This window comes from Haliotis rubra, unplaced genomic scaffold (genome assembly GCF_003918875.1).
Source record: "Haliotis rubra isolate DU_JTF1 unplaced genomic scaffold, ASM391887v1 Scf1466, whole genome shotgun sequence".
NCBI lineage: Eukaryota > Metazoa > Mollusca > Gastropoda > Lepetellida > Haliotidae > Haliotis > Haliotis rubra.
Window position 1 is genome coordinate 72,155 of NW_025765410.1, and position 24,281 is coordinate 96,435.

General features: G+C 42.9%; 1 protein-coding gene across 1 annotated transcript; it reads left to right on the forward strand.

Annotated features, from left to right (window-relative positions):
* Positions 1-1,772: 1,772 nt before the first annotated feature.
* Positions 1,773-23,793, forward strand: LOC124269701 (multiple epidermal growth factor-like domains protein 11; the record flags this gene model as incomplete). The annotated part of the gene is made up of 9 exons (XM_046704735.1): positions 1,773-1,923; positions 2,982-3,191; positions 14,177-14,413; positions 14,701-14,835; positions 15,422-15,556; positions 20,328-20,474; positions 20,902-21,048; positions 21,403-21,526; positions 22,528-23,793. Coding segments are annotated over 9 exons (1,482 nt in total), but the record flags the coding sequence as incomplete, so codon positions are not given.
* Between the last annotated feature and the right edge of the window lie 488 nt (positions 23,794-24,281).

A 24,281-nucleotide genomic window follows, 5' to 3' on the forward strand; every position in this document is an offset into this window, starting at 1 on the left:
ACTGCTCTCGTAAAGACCCGTTCGCTCGTCACGCCGAAGACCCGGGTTCGATTTCCCACTTGGGTACAATATGTGAAGCCCATTTCTGGTGTCCCCCCGCCGTGATATTGCTGGAATATTGCTAAAAGCGGCGTAAAACCAAAACTCACTCACTCATTACTAAAGTCCTTTATAGTTTCCACTTCAAGTTCATGTGACCAGGACGATTTTATTTCTGTCATGTGTAATGTCCATACATTATGAAGGTATCACCACTGTAGTGTGATACACGTTATTGAATAACGGCTAAATACTTGCTGAATTCTACTAACTTTCGTCACGTGACGATATGGCTGAAATATTACCGATGTGACGTAAAATGTTTACTCACTCACTCAGGCTGAATGCCACTAGGTGAACACAACAAAGTCATACTGCTAAAACTAGGTTATCCCATTTAAATGGAATAGTGTTTGTAGTTTATTGAAGTTACAAATAATCCAATTTGGGATTTGTATGGATATACTTTAGAAAATAGAACAAAGTAAGGTTATAGATGAGGATATGCATATGTTCGTTAGATTAAGCTGGCAGACGAGTGCACATACAGGGATACAATTGTTTTCGGTTTCTGTCGCTAAGTACTCTTTAATGTATCTATCCTTGTCAGTTCATGTTCAACATTTGCAGAGAGAACAACCACCTGAGATTGCTGGTCATGCAGAGGTAAAGTGTACCCAATGTTGTGGTGACGTCAGAGAACTCCACCCTGTCCCGGGAACTGACATGTAGCCATGTACATGATCACACAAACTTAGTCTTCTGGCTGTATTGTGAAGTTTCCGAAATTACTCGCTAGATGTCGTGATCGGACAAAAGTATTGATACCCATGCGGGCAATAGTATATCAACGCTATGAATTAGTTCATTATACGTTAAAATGAATTGCAATCTTTATACGCTAAATGAATTTGGATAATATTGCTCGTACGTAAACCTTGATAAATATGCAAAACAAAAAAAAGTATTTGGAGATAAAAAACATATTGTCGAAAGCTCATGGGTGAAATTGTGTAAATCACGAAGCATTTGTTCTTCAGTTTTTTTCTTCCTAAATGTATAGCAATCTCAACAGCATGCTGTCCACCGCTTGGACAATGCCATAACAGAATTAAAACGGTACTTGTTTCATGCATCAGACTTTTTTAAGCGTCAACATCTTAACTTGCTCTGTTTGAATTCTATGGAGGATAACATGACATTGTCTATGCGTTTGCTTTCATCAACTGTCAGGTGTGAGGAAAAATATTATTTAGAAATCACTTCTGCTACAGGCAGCTGTCCAGCAGGTAGATACGGCTACAGATGCACCTACCAGTGTCACTGTCTGTTGTTGATGCAGATCATTCACATATATAATCTATTACAGGCAGTTTCCCAGCAGGTAGATACTGCTACAGGTGCAGCTACCAGTGTCACTGTCTGTTGTTGATGTAGATCATTCACATATATAATCTATTACAGGCAGCTGCCCAGCAGGTAGATACGGCTACAGGTGCAGCTAGCAGTGTCACTGTCTGTTGTTGATGCAGATCATTCACATATATAATCTATTACAGGCAGTTTCCCAGCAGGTAGATACGGCTACAGGTGCACCTACCAGTGTCACTGTCTGTTGTTGATGCAGATCATTCACATATATAATCTATTACAGGCAGCTGCCCAGCAGGTAGATACGGCTACAGGTGCAGCTAGCAGTGTCACTGTCTGTTGTTGATGCAGATCATTCACATATATCATCTATTACAGGCAGCTGCCCAGCAGGTAGATACGGCTACAGGTGCAGCTACCAGTGTCACTGTCCACAGGTGTATTGTAACCCTACTTCCGGTTGTCAGCCTGCAAGTTGTTCCAGGGGATGGTCCGGACCGACTTGTCAGAAAGGTTTGCATGAGATGTTCATTGATTCACTGAGGTTATCACAATGTAAGGGCTCTAACACCGCACATGAAATACATTCGTCAAGAATTTGTGTTCATACAATGAACGCTCGGTATGACATATTATCCGTATATACATATGTGCATAAAATAAGCACCACCCTGTATATAAACCAATTAATTTTGTCTGAAATGTAATTCTAAACTCTTTCCAAAAAATAACCTTTATAATTTGATATAGCAAGTATTTAACATTTCAAAAACTAAACATCATTGAAATTACCAATGGCATGTATTTTAATTATGATAATTGCCTATATTTAAAACACGTGTTTTTCTGTCCTGAAACAAGTTACCTTACTGTGAAAAGTAATAATTGATTGTTGTGAGGCCAATAAATTCGTTATTTATTGTGGATGGATGAACGTTTGTAAAATAAGATTTAGGACAGTCAAACTAAAAAAAGAACACTAAAATGCAATAAAAGTCGCTTTACAAACAAAACAAACACAATTTAGATGTAACTATCAGTATCCGGCACGGAGAAGTGTTTACTCATTACAAAAAACTCAAAATTATAAAAATAAGTATTACAAAATCCCTCTTATCAATGTGGCTTTTTCAGTTTTTGTCAATTAGCAATCTGAATTGTTGGAGTAATGTCTGAATCTTTGACATTCGGGTTCTTCCTGATTATGCATAATTAAAGCTTACTTGATGTGTAAATGTCATCTTGGTATATAACAGAATTGTTATTTTTAGTCAAAACTTTATTTAATTGTGTAGTTTGAGCAGGAGAGGAATAGTTATTTTCATCAACACATTCTTTCAAAAAGAATAGAAAAAGTTATGGTATTTGTAAAACTGTCAGTGGATAAAGCTTCTTTAACTACATGTTGATTAAATTGATGGCTATACCCTAACTTTTCTGTAGCATCACATCTTAATTTCAAAATAGGGTGGTGCTTAATTAATGCACAGGTATAATCATTGTCACGTTTTGGCTCCTCTCTGCTTGCATGACAGGTGCTACATACACATCACTCTTTTCACTTGTCACAGAAAATATAGCCCTGAACAAGAATACATCGGCCAGTAGTGTCTTTCAGCCATCATCAAATGCCGTGGATGGAGACACGAGAGGAATCTATCTTGGGAGAAGTTGTTTTCATTCTGCTTACAATAGACCCACTATAACATCTGCCTGGTGGAGGGTGGATCTGGGACAGAAAACACTGATGCATGACGTTATCATCTACTTCAGAACTGACAGTGAGTAAAGTATTTCGACCAGTATATCTTATAAATATAGTGACAAACTCAATGGCAAAAGAAACGCCACCAACTTTTCAACGCATTGTAACGTTATATAGTAAAGAATCTGTCAATAACAGTAGTAGTAGAGTGGGTTTTTTACATCAGATGCGGCTTAGAGGCTTATTTTTATTAAAAAAATAACGAGAACCATCCATCGATGTGCAAGTTCAAATATAAAAATGTCAAAAGCCCTCTGTGGCAACAACCCACGGAGGGAGAAATTGGTGTTTTGTCCAGAGACCCGCCTGGTCCCTGGTCTGATGATGTTTGTGGTGCGCTGGTATTTCTCCTGAAGTGTTGTGGTCGACTGCGCTCGACCTGAGAGCTCCGTGTCTTATTTTCGAACGGTAGGCTTCGAACCTCGGTCACAGAGTTGCGCATCTCTGGACCTTGATCGTACCCAGCAGTCGTTCAACTGAGCCACAGAGGACCTGATAGCCGAGTGCCCAGTTTAACGGGTTTATCCTGAGATTGCATCATCCTCTTAAACCGGGCTCCGTCTATAGTAGCGCAAAGGATGTCTGAAACCCATCATTTCACTTCCGCTTCAATACTTTGTGCACGTTTGGTGGCTTTTTCACCTCAAATCCATGTCTCATAAAATACAAACACGATGCCCTTAGGTAGTTTGAAGAACGCTGAATACGATACATTAGTCGACGAACGCTGAAAAATTGAGGCCACAATCCATTATTTATATTGAGCTGGGCTCCGTCTATACTAGCAACAGTAGCGCAGAACCAGTCTCGCTCGCCTCGTGCACGTTTTGTGGCATTTCACCTCGAATCAAGGTGTAATAAAATACAATCACGATGCTGTTAGGTAGTCTAGATTACGCTGATCACGATGCATGCATCGATGGACGCTGAAAACATGTTTAGAAGCCACAATCGGCTAATTTAGAATCGGGTTACATAAGCTCGCAAAGCGTATGACCTATATATTGCTTGAATGCACTGTCACTGACAGAGTGAGACCGCCAATATAAAGGGAATGTGCTGGACTTTGTATCTAGAGTTTAAGCGTTCGAATCCCAGACAGAACATTTATTTGTTTGTTTTTGGTTCTCTAAATGGAACGTGCCAGACCTCGGACATAGAGTTTTAGCGTTCGAATCCAAGACAGAATTTTTTAAAATTTTTAATAAGAAGGTGGTAATACCGTCTCGTGAGTGACAATTTGTAATTCCTATCGGACGAATCCCCTACCCAGTCCGTCTTGCAAGTAATACAGATTTGGTTTGTCATCTTTCCACTCGGTTGACGTTGTACGTTTTCATGGACCATACGGGGTCTGTGGGGCGACGTTTATAGCCACCTTCGAGTTCACCGGGCTGGTACAGATACCTCACAACGACCCTGACGCAATGGTGCAGCCGATTTGGTCGTCACAGATTTCATTCGAATGTCTTCGACGGGTCTTTTATCGAGTGACTTCGTCGTTGATCACCAACACCACTCGCGGTAACCATACCACCCATTCCTTTGATCGTTTTTCTGGGTTGACCATCTCTCGCGCATACTGATGTCCGAACAAACGCTCGGCTAAAGACCTATTGAATCTTTCAACGATGGCTTGGCTTCGGTGAGCTCCAGCCACGCCTCGTCTCACCTGGATTTTTGCTTCGATAAAAGCTGCGGCAAGACTCCCATGAACTCGCGTCCGGGATCGACTTGTAATTCGGTAAGCCAGGTCAAGCGACTGCGTTTGTAGATGCGTTCTAAGGCCTTAGCGACTTGACTCGAATCTTTGGTCGTTAACGGCTCCGCTTCCTTGTAGCGACTGGCAACGTCCACGACGGTCAGGGCGTACTTGTTCGTTTTGTTTCTCACCCTGTCGTGTGGGAGAAACAGGAGGTCGGTTGATGGGTATGATTGGGTATGGAAATGTCAAATTTTCTTCTCGGGATGTATCGGGGAGCCGGTAGGTACACTTGCCAGATGGATTGTTTTTTAAGCCAAGCTTTGACGGTATCCTCGGAGACACGAGCAGCTTTGGCTAGCTTCGGGATGGCGCTCACACCTTTCCAGTAACCCCGCTGTAGTAAACCTTCTCCATGATGTATACATGCTATCGTTCATTCAATTGTCTTGAGGCATCGAGTGGAGTTTCCTTTATTGGGGGTCTCGGAAACTCCCAACACGTCGAGACCTACTGTTGGTACCCATAGCTATAAGTGTGGATGCCATCGTTTGCAATCCATCATTTGGTATCCAGGGGCGACAGGGACGTCTTGTTGAGAGTGATGCCGTAGATGTTGTGTTTGTCGCTTCTCAACGCGTTCATGTTTGATCGTGGGTTTATCAAAGAGAGCCTGTTTGAAGAGGGTGTGTTTGATGTGGTGCTTCACCACGTATTTCTTGACCCCTTTCGCCTTTCGGATTTTGCCGTGATCGGCTTTTTGAATCGAATACATTTTAGGTTTTAACCCAACATATTCCGCGATGGGTGTCCCCGCGCATTCGTCCTTCATCTTGCCGAGGACGTTTTTATTGGTCGTGCTGTGTAAGGCGTCGTCGTCCTCGGTACGAATTTCCATGAGCACTGAATCCGTGTCCGTGTACAGCACTTAACATCGATTGCCGTATTGATGTTTTAACTCGTTGTAGTAGAAATTGTACATGAGATGTTTGGAGAGGTCGAGAATGCTCATCCCCACGTAGAGGGGTCGGTTGACCTCGATGTGGTTTTTGTTCATGTGCAGCGCCTCCAAGTCATTATCAAATAGCTTGCTTCGATTGAAGGGCGGGTTGGCTATGAGTTTCCAGAGTTTTTCTTCCTCATGAGATTGTACGAGTTTGACCGTCACCCGTTTTCTCAAGTTTTCCATGGTTTTGCTGAACACAATATTTGTTCATCAGTTTGTAGTGGTTTTTCTCGAAGTTGCTGTTGGCCTTTTTTTCGCAGCACGGTGTTCAGCCGAATGTAATGTTCCATCCAGGGACTTTGATCGAATTGCAGCACCCGATGTATTTTAGTCGGCTTCATTCCCAACAAGTACAGTTGCAGATTCCGATAGTGCACACGTCAAGTCGGCTAGCAGCAGGACATCCGTTTTCAAGTAGAGGTAGTGATAATCTCCCAAATGTCAACAGCCCAGTTTCTCCCACACGTTCTGGGGGTGGTCGTAATCGTCGTGGCAGATGGTGGAGTCGGGTCTCGTCGAACTTGGGCCAATCGTCCATGTGCTCGTACGGGTACACGCCCTTCCGTAGCAGCAGATCTCGAGTCGCCGCGTGGGTGTATCGATTGGTGATGGCGAAGGTATCGTTGGTATCGAAGGTATCGATTCTAAGCTGGAGTTTGGACGCGTTATGGGGGCACCTCGGTATTGACCGGTGATGTGGCAATGATCTCTCACGACACCCCCATTCAGGGGTTGGTCGCACACATAGTAATGCTTAACCTTTTCGTGAGCGAGTATATCCTCCGGCGTCATATCCATAAGAGCAGGGTCCAACAAAGTTTCCCTGATCTTTTCCTCTTCGCGTTGTAAGAACGTGAGAAACGTTTCGGCCGCGTCGGGACCTCGGTAGATCATGGGAGTATTCGTTCGTCAGTCGCATCGGACTACCATGTACCCAAACCTGCAGGCTCGGTGGTCTTGCATTTTGTACGTGAAACTGTGATTCGTGTCTGGCGTCATATCGTGGCCGACAGGTTTGATGAGTGCTTCGAAGTCACCGTAAATAACGTAGGGCACGGGCATTTGGTGTTTGCAATTCATGAACGTTAAGCTGTTTTGATGTTCTCAAAGCATGTCGATTCGGACGGACGTCTCACCCTCACCTCGGCAATCCCCCCGGTGCGCTTCCAGTAGGGTTGCTCGCGTGAAGCTGTGCAGACATCATTTGCAGAAGTGTTTCTTTTCTCTATGCGTCGATTGATTGTACAACAGTCTGCTCAGACTTTCAATATGTGTATACTGATACTTACCCTCTTTTTCGGTCATAAATAAATTGATTCTGCGCACATCATCGGGCATGGAGCTAAATCGGTGTACGATGGTTGTATTGCCTTCGTGAACCGAAGACGTTGATGGCTAAATTGTTTAGTTTTTCAAATCGGGTCCAGGAGGAAATGGGTGTGGGTTTAACTAAGCCATCCCGGTTTTTTAAGCCCGTCTTTTTCGGGATAGCTCGAAGGTATATTCTCATTAATAGCTACTGGAAATAAGCCAGCTCTCACCGAATATACTTCACAAGCATCGTCTTTATTTTTAATGTTATTAATGGCTTTTTTATTTCTGTAGTAAGGTGGCAAGTCTAGGAAAGTTCCGCCTCTGAATGGCACGTAGTTCGCTATATCCAAATTGATGGTGTTGATACTTCCCACCACTGACCCGGAGCCCCTGTGCGTCCATCGTTCCAACGATTCTTGTATTTTTTGTAGCGAGGTATCGAGGGTCGAAGGGATCAAGTCGGATTGAAGTACGACTTCCTGCTTGCCTCTGAACTAAGGCTCGATGGACTCGGTACTGCCATCCGTCTGCTGTTTGTGGAGCAACATGTGGATGGTCAACTGGTATTTGATACTTTTTAAATCATCCAACTCTTCTTCGACTTTGTCGGCGATCAGAGATTTGACGCTGTTGACGTTGATGTTAGACTGCACAGTTATTTTCCAGTCTCTCAGATACTTACCCACGGCATGGTCCTTCGGCACGAATTTCAACTTGACCGGCTCGGCGTCTTCCAGTAAGATGGCCAGTTGGGCTTTCCTCATGCGAAAATAAACCTTCAAACCCCATTCTTTAGGTCGGAGTTTGAGGTCTCACACGGTAAGCGGCTTGACATACTTCATGTCGAGCAAGGTGAGCAGCTGGGGTTGTCTCATGCGAGAATAACCCCCCAATCCACGTTTATTCGCCATCGCTCTGAGTTCGCCGACGGTCGTCATGATTGCTATGAGAATGTGCGAAAACTTTCTTTAAAAAATAAATAATTATATTCAAGTGCGAAGTCAAATGTCTAATAGGTTGTTCAATCAAGGGAGGTAACTCCGTCAGCCTTCTGTCTGAAATGAAGCACATGTGAAATCTTTTTAAAAAAAATTTATTCTGAAGATCGGTTACGTTCGTTGAGATAATCTCATTTCGTCAAGTAGATGAGACGACCTCATACCACATCCGCTCCGTGGGCTTTGCAACGACGATAATGACATTTCATGCCAATCCCGCACACTTCACACATGTAGATGACGAAACCTTTTCTGAAGGACATCATGTGGATGCCGCAATAGTCGGTGGTGCATTTCCTGCAACAGGTTTCGGTTTTTCCGAGAAGCACGTACTGACACTGAAACAGTGCGCGTCGTCCCATCTTCATACACATCTTTATAAATATTTTAATCTAATTGTTTGGCTATCCATACGGTGGCGACTAATCCTAAGGCCACAAAAATCAGCTCCTGGTCTTGCTGTGTCTTGGGAGGGTTGTAATACTGGGAGAGGGTGCGTTCGTCGCTGAGAGGTTCCAAGCGTTTGCCGGTAAGCAGGTAGTATTGTTGCATGGCGTCGTTGACGTCCTTGAACGTTCGAATGGTGTGGTTTTCTCGTTGGAGTTGGGCGTTGATGAAATCGATTCTTACTCTCCTACCGACGCGGAGGCGAGACGGAGGTCCTTGACGATGGCCTTGTTATTCCGGCGGGCGCTTGATCGCCGGTAACTTTTGGATCTCGTCCCACTGATGGTAAGCATGCATGCCTTGGCTGAACAGCTGGTTGGGCACGCCCTCGACGGTCACCTCGATTTTCGTGATCTTGGGGTTCCAATACTTTTTGTTGACCCTTCGAAATGGCAAAAATTATTCCACCGGCAGGATCAGAATGCCCTTCATCAATCGCGCGGGTACGTTCAGGTTGAAGTTCCACAATGTGTCACTCTTGTTCACGACGATCTTTCAGTGTCGCAGCATGCGATCGTACGGGATGGCTAACGTGCCCAAATACTGGTTGCAAATCTGTCGAGCCAATTCCGGATTCTTCACCTTGTCGAACTCCAGCGAAATATTGTCGATGGTGTAGTGACCCTCCTCGCCGCTCTCCATCACGATCAGGTGAGTGTAATCATTAAACGCGAGTTCGTACTCCAGCTTGTCGCCCAGCACGGTTTGGTAAAACGGCATGTGACCATCGAGCAAATTGAAGTCGAGTGAGATGCAAAATCGGTTCCCGATCGCCTCTGCAATGGCCACATGTTTTTTCGCCATTGCGGTGAGTTCAGCTTGGTTGAAACCGTACCTCACACACAACCGAGTCGATGGACACTCCGCCGGACAAATCCCCTGGTACTTGTTTTCCCGTTTGCTCGCGGTTCTCCAGAGGTCCGTTTAGCTGAAGAACACGTCACTGTCGTCGATTATCAAAATTTCGTTTCCGCTGATTTTGATGGTCGTTTTTTTCTTGATGGCACGAGTCGGGTTCCCCTCGACTTCTCGCTTATTATCGTCGTATTCCAAACTGATCTGGAAGGACAGGCGAGCCGTCCCCGGAACGATGACGTCGTTCTCGCCGTGGTTGGGAAAGCGCACCAACAGTGTTTGTTTTTCGTGCTCGGATTGTTGGTGATCATCACTGATTGACACACAGCTTTGACCGCCAAGGGTTTTCTCAATTTTCATTAAGGATCGAGTTTTGTCCGTATTGCGACGCCATTTTTTTAATTAATAATATAAAATCTATGTTCAATAAATAAAAAATCATGGCTGACGATATTCCCATGGACGATTTGGGGGATGATAGAACCCCTTTGCTTGACGATGAGGAGACCTCATTCGCACAAGGACACAAGGGGCGATGACCTGCTAAAAACGACCGTCGATGATTATTATGATGCCCTGGAGCAAGAAATTAATATAGCTCCTCTTTATCGTGATCCTTCCGAGTTCGAATTCGATCATAAAGGGATACCGTTAATGAAAGATGCTCTGGGCCCATCGATCTCATGCACTCCCATACGAGAAAACCTCTCGCTTTGTCCACACTGGCCAGTTGCTGTCTTTATCCGCGACAAATTAAATATAACCAACTATCGACAAAAAATAAGCGGGAAGTTCGACAAGGCTTTACGAGAAGCTAATGCCGAGCTCGATGACTTGGCGGGTACAGTCGGTCGAGATGATTTGAGAGACGTACAACAAAGCGCTCAAGACACATCCAACACCGTCGAAAAACTATTGACCACGTAGCGGAACGAACACTTGCCCGGGATTGAATTTACCTTTCGGGAACTGCGAGGGCTGGACAAGGCCATGCAAACCATTTGTGGATCGCTTGTGGACAACGTAACCAAAATGGACGCGCTCGATGAGCATGTCGTTCGTGAAAAAAACAAACTCGACGAAGCGGGGGACGAGTTCACCCGACGTCTTATCGCGGAAAGATTGCACAACTTGGAAGAGAAAAGATCAACCCGATTGGAAGTGGCGTCCTCCTTCTGAGACAGCTTTGATCCGAGATCAGAGGCGTGCGTGAAAACATCGACCGTGTGTTGAACGAGGGCACCACGCTAGCCGACAGGATCCGAAATCTGTTCTGGGAAAAAGGGATCACCATCACCAGCGTTCTGACGGCTTTGGGCTTAATCGTATCGACCTTCGTCTTAGTGCTGATGGGCGGTACGACACCGACACCACCACCCAAGAAAGGTGGCGACGTCAGAGACTGGATAAAAAACAGTTGAAATCGCTCGGGGAAGCCCTGGCGAGACTGGCCGGCAAAGCAGCTGAAGCCCTGCCAGGCATCTTGGGCAGCATTATGTCCTGGTTGCTGGGCTTGTTGTCTAAACTAGGAACAGCTTCCACCACAAGCCTCGAGGAAATTTTACTCAACCAGACTTATGCACCCGATCACGTTTGCCTCATCACCTTAAAGTATATTCATCAACGATTGACGGAGGACCAATTAAATATTATTTCGTAAACTATATATATATATAGTGCAAAATGGAATTGTATCCGGCCATGGACGAAGTGCCTCAAACGCTCGAAAGCGTGGATGGATTTCATTTGTGACAGATCAGCGAGATCAAACGTCAACTGGAACAAGAACGTGACGTGCAACTCGGATTGCACAAAAAGTACCATCGGGCCATCAATGCCGTCGACGGCGTGGACATGGCCCTCGTGGTCACCGGCATGGGACTCGGGGGTGCCAGCATCGGCTTGTTGTCGACCATCGTGGCTGCACCCGTCGACCTCGGGTTGGAAATAGCCGCCGGGATATCGGGGCTGGCGGGAATAGCCCTTAAATTCATTCCACGTCGGTTGCAATGGAAGGCCTTAAAACACGACGAAATCCAAGTGCTGGCCGAAGCAAAGCTGAATACGATCGAGGATCGCGTCTCGTCTGCGGTCACGGACAGTAAAATCTCCAAAGAAGAGTTTCGCCTGATTTTAGCCAAAATCGCAAGTACTACCGCATGAAAGAAGAGATTCGAACCAATACTCGGAAAATCGTCGACTTCAGCGAAGCCGAGAAAAAAAAGCTCACGGAACAAGGCCGACAACTGGTCATTCAATCCTTCCTAACCACGAACGTCAAAGATTCACGTTCAACTGCTTCGTACATGTCATCATGACATAGTCAGGTGACAGCCAGACCCAACACAGATTTCCCAGGTCAGTCCTCCCACGTGACCTAGACCGCCTCCGTGGTGTAGTGGTTAGAGCATCCGCCCGGAGAGCGGAAGGTCGTGGGTTTGATCCCCGACTGCGTCATACCAAAAGACGTTAAAATATGGTACTTGTTGGTCCCTGCCTGGCGCTCGGCATCTGATGCAAAGACCCCACTCTACTACTACTATAACAGATGTGTACAGACACAAAACAAACAGGCTTGCATTTAGCGGTTGTCCCGTGGAGGCTGCTTGTCCAATATTCGAGCTCACTAGCATATGACAAATCACAACGACGAAGCGTCAAATTGAACAAAACAACCTTATAGTTAGTGTGGCTGCCTTGAGTGTTGAGGTGCTCCCTAACACAAGGTTAAACGGTCAGGATCCGACGCCATTCTTCCTGTAGGGCCAATGCCAACGACGGCTGGTGACCTTGTCGCACTTGGCGTTTAACCATCAGGTTTCTTCATTTGAGTCGATTCTTTGAACAAGATACGTTTCGCTAACATCACGGCCTGTCAGTGTGATTGTCGGAAAAGTCTGAAGCGATACGACCGCCTCCATGGCGTAGTGGTTAGGGCGTCCGCCCGGAGAGCGGAAGGTCGCGGGTTCGATCCACGTTCGCGTCATACCAAAAGACGTTCAAATATGGTACTTGTTGGTCCCTGCCTGGCGCTCAGCATTAATGGGTACAACAAGGACTGGTCGGCTCGGAGTCAATATAATGTGTCTGAGTAGGGTATCCATGCTTCACTGCGGGATGGTACCTCAGTGAGCTAGCACTATAAAACCAGCTTCAGTCTGGGCTAGTACAAGCAACCCCACATACACATACACACGCATGCACGTCGTCATATGAGCGAAATATTCTCCAGCGCGACGTTAAACCCAATTTCACCTCACTCACCTGAAGTGATACAGGTGTTAGTGTCAAGCGAGATGAAATCCACGAGGACTGATTCTCTCCTTCGTCTGTGGGTCACCACAAACAAATGCACTGAGCAAAACCGAAAACTTGACACTTGGAACTTTTTGGAATAGGTTTTTAAAGTTAGGTTTAATACAATAATTTTAGTTGTGTGCTGTGCACAGAACACCTTCACATGAAAATAGTTTGTCGTGAGCAATTCAAGCTTTTGCAACAGCGACCACAGTCTTACCAGCATCTCACCTCCCCATAGCACGTTGACGTTCTTGGTTTGAAAGGCGTGGCATTTCCAAACAAAGATTCAGTTTAAGCAAACAGACCGCCTCCGTTGTGTAGTGGTTAGAGCGTCCGCCCGGAGAGCGGAAGGTCGCGGGTTCGATCCACGTTCGCGTAATACCAAAAGACGTTCAAATATGGTACTTGTTTGTCCCTGCCTGGCGCTCGGCATTAATGGGTACAACAAGGACTGGTCGGCTCGGAGTCAGTATAATGTGTTTGAGTGGGGTATTCATGCTTCACTGCGGCATGGCATTTCAGTGAGCTAGCACTATAAAACCAGCTTCAGTCTTGGCTAGTACAAGCAGCCGCACATACACATACACACGCATGCACGTCGTCATATGAGCGAAATATTCTCAAGCACGACGTTAAACCCCATATCACCTCACCTTTAAGCAAACATGCACTGAATGACCTCATGAATTAGCTTTTCATATATAAATTTTATGTTTTTGTTTTTTAAAGGTCACAAAGTCAAGGTTTGCACGTGAACTTACTACTGTCTAATATACTTGTAAATATATTTGATTAAACAGGAACAGAATAATGTCGAAATATTTTTGGGTCAAGTTTTACATTTTGCTGAGTATCTTGTCAATCTTGCAATTTGCCATTTTCGGATGAAGGTACATAATGTGAGGTAAATATTACATTGTATACATCCTGATTACAGCCAGGAAAAACAGGCTTCCGTTTGGGATTCGTCACATGGGGATTGACTGTCCCATATTCGAGTACACTAGCACATGAAACATCAAAACACCGAAGCGTCAATGAATGAATGCATAATATTTGCCGTTGTATTTGCGCCTGAGATTTGGTTAAGTTTCAGATAACGTATCGAACCCATATACATTTACCATCAGATTATAGGATTTCTTTTCATTGAGTCGATATTTTGAAATATAAATATTTCAATAAAACCACGTTCTGTCAGTTTGGGACACAAAGTCTAAAGTAATGCATGTTTTTCACGCGTTGCTGAAATCCACGGGGACCGATTCGTTCCTTCGAACGTGTATCATTGAAGACAAATATTTCAATCTTGCAATATCGCTTATATACTGTATTATTTGATACAGAATGTAATGTAATAAACATTATGGTGCATACAGGAGGATTTGAATTTCGTCGGAATGGTATCCAGATCTACATAGCTGACACTGCCGCCTCCCCAACTGATGGAGTCAACTGCTACAACGTGACAGGGAACAGAGACGGGACAGACATACCTGATGTTTTGAACGTCACGTGTTCTGATGAAGGGCGCTACCTGGTCCTGTACACCACCACTGTTAACAACGATACTGTGGACGTACCAGTCATGGACTTCTGTGAGGTGGACGTTAACGGTACGGAGACATGTTTCATGTTTCTGTTCAAAATTGATAAATACTTACAGCAAATGATATGAGCTTAAACGTAATTTAAGACGTAGATCCTCCAGTACAATTATATTTCCTGGAGCACATTATATTGATATAATGGTTTCTGATAATGGTTATTAAGATGATACTTGTTTTATTTAGTTGTCGTAATTCTGAAAAAAAATAATGACAATAAATGAAATATTTTCTTGTGATTTAACACTTGTCACCAATGTCGATGCCGTTTATGTTATGTTGTCTTGCCATTTAAGTGTGTGGTCCTGGTACTTTCGGCGCTGACTGTGACAACTACTGCCACTGTGACGGTGATGTGTGCAACTACGTGACCGGCGTCTGTCCAAGTCGAGTCTGTCTACCAGGCTGGCAAACACAAACATGTGATACAGGTGAGAGGTTGATAAAGCATAGATAGGTAGCTTCAGTCCAGATATTCAGACCTTCCTTTCAATACGAGTGGAAATGTCTGCGTTCAAGTCAATAGGGACACAACAATGGCTTTGAGCATTCATATGAAGTGAAGATTTTGTCCATCTGGATGCCACTGGCTCATAGGGCAGATATACATGTTAGAATGGTCAATCAATACTTTAGTATTTGCTATTTTTTGTCTCATTTCATAAGAGTTACATAGGTATTTATGCATGCTTAGTTTACATCGTTCATTTGGTAACATTCGTAACATGTGGTTGCTCTCTAATTAGTAAGTGCTAAAGTAGATGCCTTCTCAATCACATTTATAGTGAAATCATGCCCACAAGATACACGATGGTTATTGTGACATGACCTTGGAATGGAGTGGTTCTTGACAATAATATCGTGTTAGTACAAGCTTCATCACATCAGAGTGTATACAATATAACGATATAAACTCTATCCATCTTAATGCTCTTACATTTCCGTTGATTCCCCTGAATTCATGCAAGTGGTTGAGCACATGGACATATATAATGGCATTCATGTTTGATGTTTCAGCCTGTGGTCCTGGTACTTTCGGCGCTAACTGTAGCAACTCCTGCCACTGTGACGGGGAGACGTGTGACCACCTGACTGGCGTCTGTCCAAGTGGAGTGTGTCTACCTGGTTGGCAGACAGAAACGTGCGACACAGGCAGGTTGTTGATAAAGCAAATGCATATTCCTCACAGTCTTGTCTTTATTTCAATATCCCGACCAGAATACTGTGGATGGCAACTATTTAAGATTTGTAATCCAATATAACATATGTTATATTTGGGATTTCACTTTCTGAGTAAAGCACAGATTCCAGAACTTTTGGGGTTGAGTCAAATCCGGATTCAAACCCACATCCACAGAGTCAGGCACCTAATCCAATACGTCATATGACAAAATTAGATATGTGCTTTAAGGGGAGAATACTAACGGCAAATAATTATTTAATAGAAGTAAACACATTCTATAAGTCACCTTCCATAATGAAAATTGAACAAAAAGGTTGTATAAACGCAATAAACACTCGCTTTTCCGCTTATTACGGAAACACACGTTAGTTAATGAGCGGAAGCAGTTATCATGACGTCATATGAGCCTATTGCCGATGCCTTCCTCTTTGATTTTACCAGACAATTTCACAAGGACCATGGTTTCGGAAGCAGTAAAAGATGTCATTTTTCACATGGGTGTTGGACCGTATCAGTGACGATGAAGAAGAAGAATCAGTCGAAACTAGGACACGTTCAACTTGTTTGTTACACGTCCTCGACTTTTTTCTCTTATAAAGCCCGCACGTTGCGAAACGAGGGATCGTGTGACGTCATTAGGAAGCCTATTGACACTTCTCCCTCCCAAATCTCTCTTTTAACTTTGGGCACCCGTGAAGAGCCACCTCCTCGTGGTGGGTGCTAGGTAACGTTAAGCGCTCTTCAACACCCCGTTGTGGACCCGGGGGTATATTTGGTCCACCAACTCGTTTGCCGTGGGTTGCGCCCCTGTGTCGGTGGAAGAAGGGATTCTGATGGTTGAGGGCACTGGTTCCAGGAACAGTGTTCCTTTGTCCAACACACCACTTCGGCCCTGACTTCACCTAGACGGGTGGTTGAATGGCCCCGGTACACCCAATCGGCTGGTCATGCCGAGCCCTGAGCACTCTATTTTCATTGCTCTATCACTTTTTGGCTAGTTTTTTTTATACATATTGTTAAACTTATTGTGCTTGTAAGTGTATTATTATACACTGCTTTTTGAAACGTCTGAAAAGTAGACATTTGCCTAGATGCTGGTGCCAGAAGGCGATGGCTCATGGGCCAATCTGGTGGAAAAATTAATCTTTTAGCTTTTCTGCTTGAGTATATCATCCGAGTATCCTTGGTGCTGCAAGTTGGAGACCCACTTGTTTTTAGCATTGTCCTTGTGATACTCCGTGGTTGGTGGGGAGCTCGGATGATGAACCATTAAAAACTAACCAAGGCATACGAAAAACCCCTTAAAAAACAAAACGTCCACTCGAAACTGATCCTGTTGATACTGACCACAGACCGTCCCTATCGATTGAGTATTGGCCACGTGCAGGTTTCCTTGTGATTGAGACTTTTGACAAGACACCGTTAAAGTTGAACCCTTTCGCAGTATCTAAGGGTATTCAAGGTATTGCTGGGGATGTCAAGAACATTAAACGCTTACGTTTGGGTGCGCTGCTAGTTGAGTGCTGAAAAAGCAACAGTGAACTGTGGTCCGGTCAGCTCACAAAAGACACACAAAACAGAAGATTGTAACAGCGATTTTGAAAGATCAAGGAGTGCACCAACGGTTTGCTCAGGCGACTATCGTTTTCTTTTCGTTTTTCAAATCAAAGAGTGTCCTAACCCGCTCAGGAAATTGGAAAGAGCAAATGGCGATGAAACAAAATCAGAAATTTAACCACTTTTAAAAAAATATCACTTTTTCCGATTTGGAAGAGCAAGCAAATGGGCAAAAATGACTGGCCAAAAAGAGATCCGACCTTCCAGAAAGTTATGCTGCAGTAGCCAAAACACCATCTGAGTCCAGCTCTAAAATGACAAAATCATCCACTAGCTGCAAACAACCTTGACTTGGGTCAATTGCGACTCTCCACAGCTTTTGTACCCTGCGATATCATCTCAAACTGAGGAATCACTTCCTGATACGTCAAAGTCTTCTTCTGATCATAAATCATCTTCTCAATCACGCTCAGAGTCTCAATCGTCATCTGATAGTCAACTAATTGTCAACAGTAAAATTAAACCTAAGCCTGATGTTTCCAAAAAACAAAGTTGCAGAGCCCCCAAAAGGTCGCAAAATAGAATTCAGTTGTTCAACAAATATGAATCTCTTGAGGACATGGGCATATCTGAAAACGTCCATTCTAGGGCACATAGCTTGTCGCACACCAAACAAGTGAGGGATAGATCCCCAATAAATCCCCCCAAAAGATAGTTTATGCCAATAGTGTTGTGCAGTGGAACTGCAGAGAACTGAGGACTAATTTAAGCGATTTACATATATTAGTCCAAGATTTTATACCATCAGCGATCTGTCTATAGGAGACATATTTAAAAAAGACAGATACTATTGACCTTCATCATTTTAATGCATATCATTGTTTTTCACTCTCGGGTGATAAGGCCACTGGAGGATCTTCCATCCTAGTCAAACATAACGTTATCCATAGCCCTGTTGCACTTACTTCTAATCTTCAGGCTGTTGCAGTGCGACTAACGTTGCACGAAGCTGCGTTTACATTATGCTCTTTCTACATATCTCCGTCTTCAACGTTTCACAAAACTGATCTTCAAGCTCTATATGTCCAACTCCCAAAGCCATGTATTATTATGGGAGATTTAAATGGGCACAACCCACTCTGGGGTAGTGCAAATACAAACGCTTAAGGTAAATTACTGGAGGAGTTTTGTTCAGATAATGATTTATGGTTCAAACACATATTTACACTCTGGTACAGGAACCTATTCTGCTCTCGACTTGTCAGTCACAAATTCAGAACTACTAAATGAATTTAAATGGTCAGTTCACGATGACCTATGTGGAAGTGACCATTTTCCTACTATACTAAAACCTGTAACTCCATCTGATGTACCTCCATCATCAAGGCGGAATTTTAAACAGGCTAACTGGGCTTTATATGAAACACTAAATGTAGTGTCCATCATCTTAAACATGGAGATCAATTACTTACCAATAAATCAGATATTGCGAATAAACTGGGTGAAACTCTCGCTAAACATTCTTCCTCTTCTAATTATGTGCCTAAATTCCAACAATATCAAAAACAAGAAGAAAAGAAAACTATTAATTTTAATTCAGAGAATGGGGAAGATTATAATGAAACTTTTCTATTCAAGAACTCCATACTGCTCTTGAGCAAGCTCACGATACTGCTACAGGTGCTGATAACATACATTATCAACTCCTGAAACACTTACCAGAATCATGTTTAGAGACGCTCTTACATATTTTTGATAATATTTGGACGTTAGGGAAATTTCCTTCCTCATGGCGTGACGCTATAATAGTACAAATACCTAAACCTGGAAGTGATCATACGGATCCGTCCAATTATCGACCGATTCCACTAACATGCTGTGTTTGCAAAACCATGGAACGCATGATAAATCTTAAAAAGGCATATGACACTACGTGGAAATATGGCATTTTAAGAGATTTACATGGCTTCGGATTGCAAGGCCGTTTGCCTCTATTTATAGCTAACTTTTTAAATGACACACAATTCCAAGTCTGCGTGGGTTCTACCCTGTCTGATCATTACAATCAGGATCAGGGTGTCCCGCAAGGCAATATTTTGTCTGTGACTCTATTTAGTATCAAGATCAACAGTTTATCCAAGGTTTTAAACGATTCAATCGGTGGATCTCTTTTTGTGGATGCTTTAATATTTCTTGTCGTGGTAAAACGATGCATACTACTGAACGGCAACTGCAGTTGTGTTTAAACAAGATAAATAAATGGTGTCTTGCAAACGGCTTTAAATTTTATAAATCCAAAACTAATTGTATACATGTCTGTCGTAAATACAAACCGCATAAAGACCCTGAACTATCTCTAAATGGCACACCCATCAAAGTTGTGAAGGAAGCCAAGTTCTTTGGTATTATTTTTGACTCGCACTTAACGTTTCTACCACATATTAAGTCCCTCCTGTTTTAAATGTAGTAATCTTGTCATTTTAATTTTGGATAAATTTGACTTCAATTGCCAGCGGCTGAAGGGATGATATATATCCATACTAGGGTCCATACAGGTAGCAAAAGTACTGTAAGTCCCCATGGTCCCTAGTTTGGTGATCTACCTTCAGTTGTTGGCGATCTATAGCCAGTTTTTATATTGTATTGTCCAATAGTGCTATTAGTTCTAATTTTCCACACTAGGTTTAGTTGTAATTGTGATATTCTAGTTGTTTTACTGTCCTTCGTCGACAGGTGTTTATAATATACATCTATTCCATTTCAATGTGACATATGTTCTCGTCACGATATGGCTGAAATATTGCCGATGTGACGTTAAATAATAACTCACTCACTCTTTTAACTTGGAAATCAGATGAAATGGTGACTTTTTCCATAGTACGATGACGCTGTTCATCGCAAGTCAACACAATACACCATTACACCATTTAAGAAAACGGCAGAAAAAGCGTTTTACATTACTGAAGGCAATATGGCCGATTTAGTCACATATGACGTCACGAGTGAAAAGGTCACGTGGTTGTCAGCGGAATAGAGATAAAGGCCGAAACTCGGAGACTGTTTTCGCGATTAAAATAAAACTAAAAGACTTTTGCATTAAAAATTGGGGTTCATGTGTCTGCAATTTTCTGGTATTTTAATTTAACTCCATAACTTACATGACTTTTATGGTGATGCATTCAGTATGCGAGTCCAGCAGCTATGGCACCAACTGCACCCAGTCGTGTTCACAACGAAACTGCAGGGACCAAACCTTTGTCTGCAACCATGTAACAGGGGTGTATGTGGGAGGCTGTAAGTCAGGATGGAGAGGAATAAACTGCATGCAGGGTAAGAAAATATACAAAACGTTTTGTTGAAAAGTATCCTATGCAGAGTATATGGGCATAACAAAAACAGGTTGGTTTGTCATTCTGTGGAGGACAGTGGAGTAGCCTAGTGGTTAAAGCGTTTGTACACCACACCGAACGCCTGGTTCGATTCCCCACATGGCTACAATGTGTAAAGCGCATTTCTGTGTTCCCGGTCGTGATATTGCTGGAATATTGCTAAAACAATTGCCTAAAACCCAACTCCCTCAATATCGCCGGTGAACAGGCTGAACAAAAAAATTTGAAGAACAAAATCTTTAAAGAGGAGAACGGTGTGAGAATTCTTTTTCTGGTGTGAAAGATCCATTTTTGCGTTACAAGCGTGTGTTTTGTATGCAATGCTCTCGAATTCATATCAAACTAAATTCAATATTATTTTCCTTCAGTGTGCGACTTTGGCAGCTATGGATCGGACTGTTCTGAGACATGTTCAAGTAGAAAGTGCCAGTGCGACAACTCTAACTGTGACCACGTGACAGGGGAGTGTGTTGAGGGCTGTAAGACAGGGTGGGATGCCACAGACTGTACACAGGGTAAGAGACCATACTCTAAAAATCTGGAAAAGAAGTTAAAACTGTTATGAAATTTACTGCATGAAATGACCATTTTTACATTGATTATATTAATGACAAAACATACATTTGGTTAACGAAATAAACACTCATGTGACGAGTATGTCTAGACGGAGGACGATCGCCGAGTGTTGTGTGAACCTGGATTAAACACGCACCTGACGTTTATGAACTTCACCATGCCCCGAAAAGGGAAGATAGCTGGTGGTGTTGTCGTTGTTTTTATGCACATCAATCTGTTTCTTCTGTTGGTGGCTGATAAAATTAATCTTTATATTGTTTCCGATATCGTTTTTTTTTACGTGTAACTTTCAGAACTAAAGACCCGCGTCCTTCCCCTCATACACAGCATCAGCCTTGTCATTGGTGTGGTTGTGGGAGTTGTCCTGACACTGCTGCTGGCGGGTGGGGTACTTCTATACCTGCTCAGGACAGGAAGGTGAGTGTGAACAATATATATTGCAAGTGATGTAGTCACGTTCGACAGACTAACATTTGTTTCCATAAACCGACTTTTTGAAACCAATCCCATTAACAGACAAGTGTGTATTACGTTGCTGACCACAGAGTGGGATGGACTTGCATGGCGCTTATGTCAATGATTTCTTAGTGTCACCTGAAGCGTCTGGCTCTGTTTGAATAAGCAATCAGTGGAGGTAGTATTGTTGAGATGCTGGTTAATAATACTTGAGCACAGTGCAGAACGTAGTTGGTTTTACACACGCACAAAATCCATTGTGAGGAATTGAGGAGCGAAATAGCACAGCAGACCTAACCAGGACATTGTGCTGCAGGTTGATGTGGATGCCAATCCCACTAATAGACAAGTGGTTCTTAAATTGCTGATAATGGAATGGGATGAATAGCGCTTATGTCAATGATTTCGTACTGTCATCTGAAGCTTTTGGTTATGTTTAAATAAGCAATCTGTGAAGCTAGTATTGTTGACATACTGATTGATAGTAATTGAGACCAAAAGAATACAATAAAACTGTGGGGTTACAGTCGTATTAGTGAGTGTGTGATTGAGTTTAGTTTTACGCCGCACTCAGCAATATCCCAGCTATATGGCGGCGGTCTGTAAATAATCGAGTCTGGACCAGACAATCCAGTGATCAACAGCATGAGAATCGATCTGCGCAATTGGGAACCGATGACATGTGTCAACCAAGTCAGCGAAACTGACCACCCGATCCCGTTAGTCGCCTTTTACGACAAGCATAGTCGCCTTTTTATGGCAAGCACATGGGTTGCTGAAGACCTATTCTACCCCGGATCTTCACGGGTCACAGTCGTACTAAATCCAATGTGCAAACTTTGACTAAATCAACCAAACGGTTTTAACGTCAATTCTGTAGACATGTTTTGAAGCCATTCCTCAAATAACTCCAACTGAGGAACGAAATAACACAGCAGACTTACACGTACATTGTGTTGCAGGTTGACGTGGATGCCTGGATCTGTGAAGGAAGGAGAAAGACAAGATAAAGCTGACACCAACATGTCACAGCCAGCTGACAACTACACGTCTATGTCCGAACTGTCCGACAGACGCGACATGGACGACAACGACTACGCTGGACTGGACACAGACACAAGAGCTGACAACAAACTCTATGACGTCATCCAGAATTAAGTCGTGGAAACAAATGAAACAACCTACCGCTGAACATACCAAGTAGAATAAAACGTCAATGACAGGCAACAGCCAGTCTCGATTATCAGTGAAAACAGTTCTTTGTGCTCACAGTGGCGAAACATAGATAAATTCCTATCGGAATTTGCATTAATCATGCCTTTCACGAATGTCAGGACATGTTGTTAGTCACTTAAGACTTGGCATTGGTACACAGGCAAAACTGATACCGCTGATTATTATATACTACAGAAACACACATGAACATTTACTTCTTGGGATGGGCAGTTTCCAGTTAGTACAAGGGTATACATATACACTCATGTACTCTCTAGGAACAAAACCAAAACCTTAATAAAATAGTACACCCCTTGGAAGTTGTAGCAAAAGACACTCTTTATATATACAAACCTCTGTTTTACACACCAGAACGCAAAAACTACTTTGTGCTGTTATCTCCAAACGGTACAAGACTTGTCTAATTGGCCGTGGAACTGACCCAGCTCTGTCTGCATATTTACACTGAGATGCATACAGGACATACAGAGCTCTCTTCACTTTAAATGCAGCTTTCTTGAAACAACATTCTCGGGTTACAAACGGCTGTTATGTACAAAGAAATTTGCTGATCGTAAACGTAACGTTCAATCTGACATTTTGATGGAGGCAGTGGTTATAATTATCTGATTGAATCATTGAAACAAGATATTTTTCATTTAAATGTAAAAAAGAGTTTTTTTCATTTTTTGTATTGTGTTACGATAGTGATATTTCTTTTATGTATTAACTAGATATTTATACTTCATTCCATCATGTTTCTATTAGTTTTCTTCTTGACACATGTACTATTACAGAAATCTCCACCAAGCAGGCATTACTCTAGATTCAGGTCAATGCTCCATAGTCTCATCCATGTATAACTGCCACAATGAAAACAGATAAAAATATAATTACATTATGAGCTAAGAGGAGGCATGCTTGAAGTGTCAGGCCACCAGCGTCTTGCTGATATCTTGTTAGACCTTTTCCTTATTTATATCCAGTTTGAGAACATATAAATCTACACTTCTCCTATAAAAACATAATAAATACAAACTAAAGACTTGGTGATTGTGACTTTTATAATTATTCATTTAGAAAGGGTGACAACAAGGATTGAGGTCGTCGATGTGGCAACCAACGTGAAAGTTCATACATTGTCTTTATTGAATGACCATATATTAGGCTGTCACGAATTGATGCTGTTTTACCATTGTCCAGTTTGTGAAGACACCTGTGATGCTAGTATTGACTAAATTGTTACGTCTTGATTCCCAAGTCACAACTAAAACGTTAGCCTGGAATCAGTCAGTAAAATAACAAGGTGTGAACAAACAACAATAAATGTGGTGCAATTACCAACTCTCTAGAAAGGTATCATGTTGTAGTACACTATTATGGTGTAGTACACATTCAGAGATAGTAAGACTAAGAGCAGTGATTATAGCAATTCAGACATTGATGGTTGTATTCACCTCTTAGCGACAGTAAACCAACTTTCAACAATGGCAGGACGGGG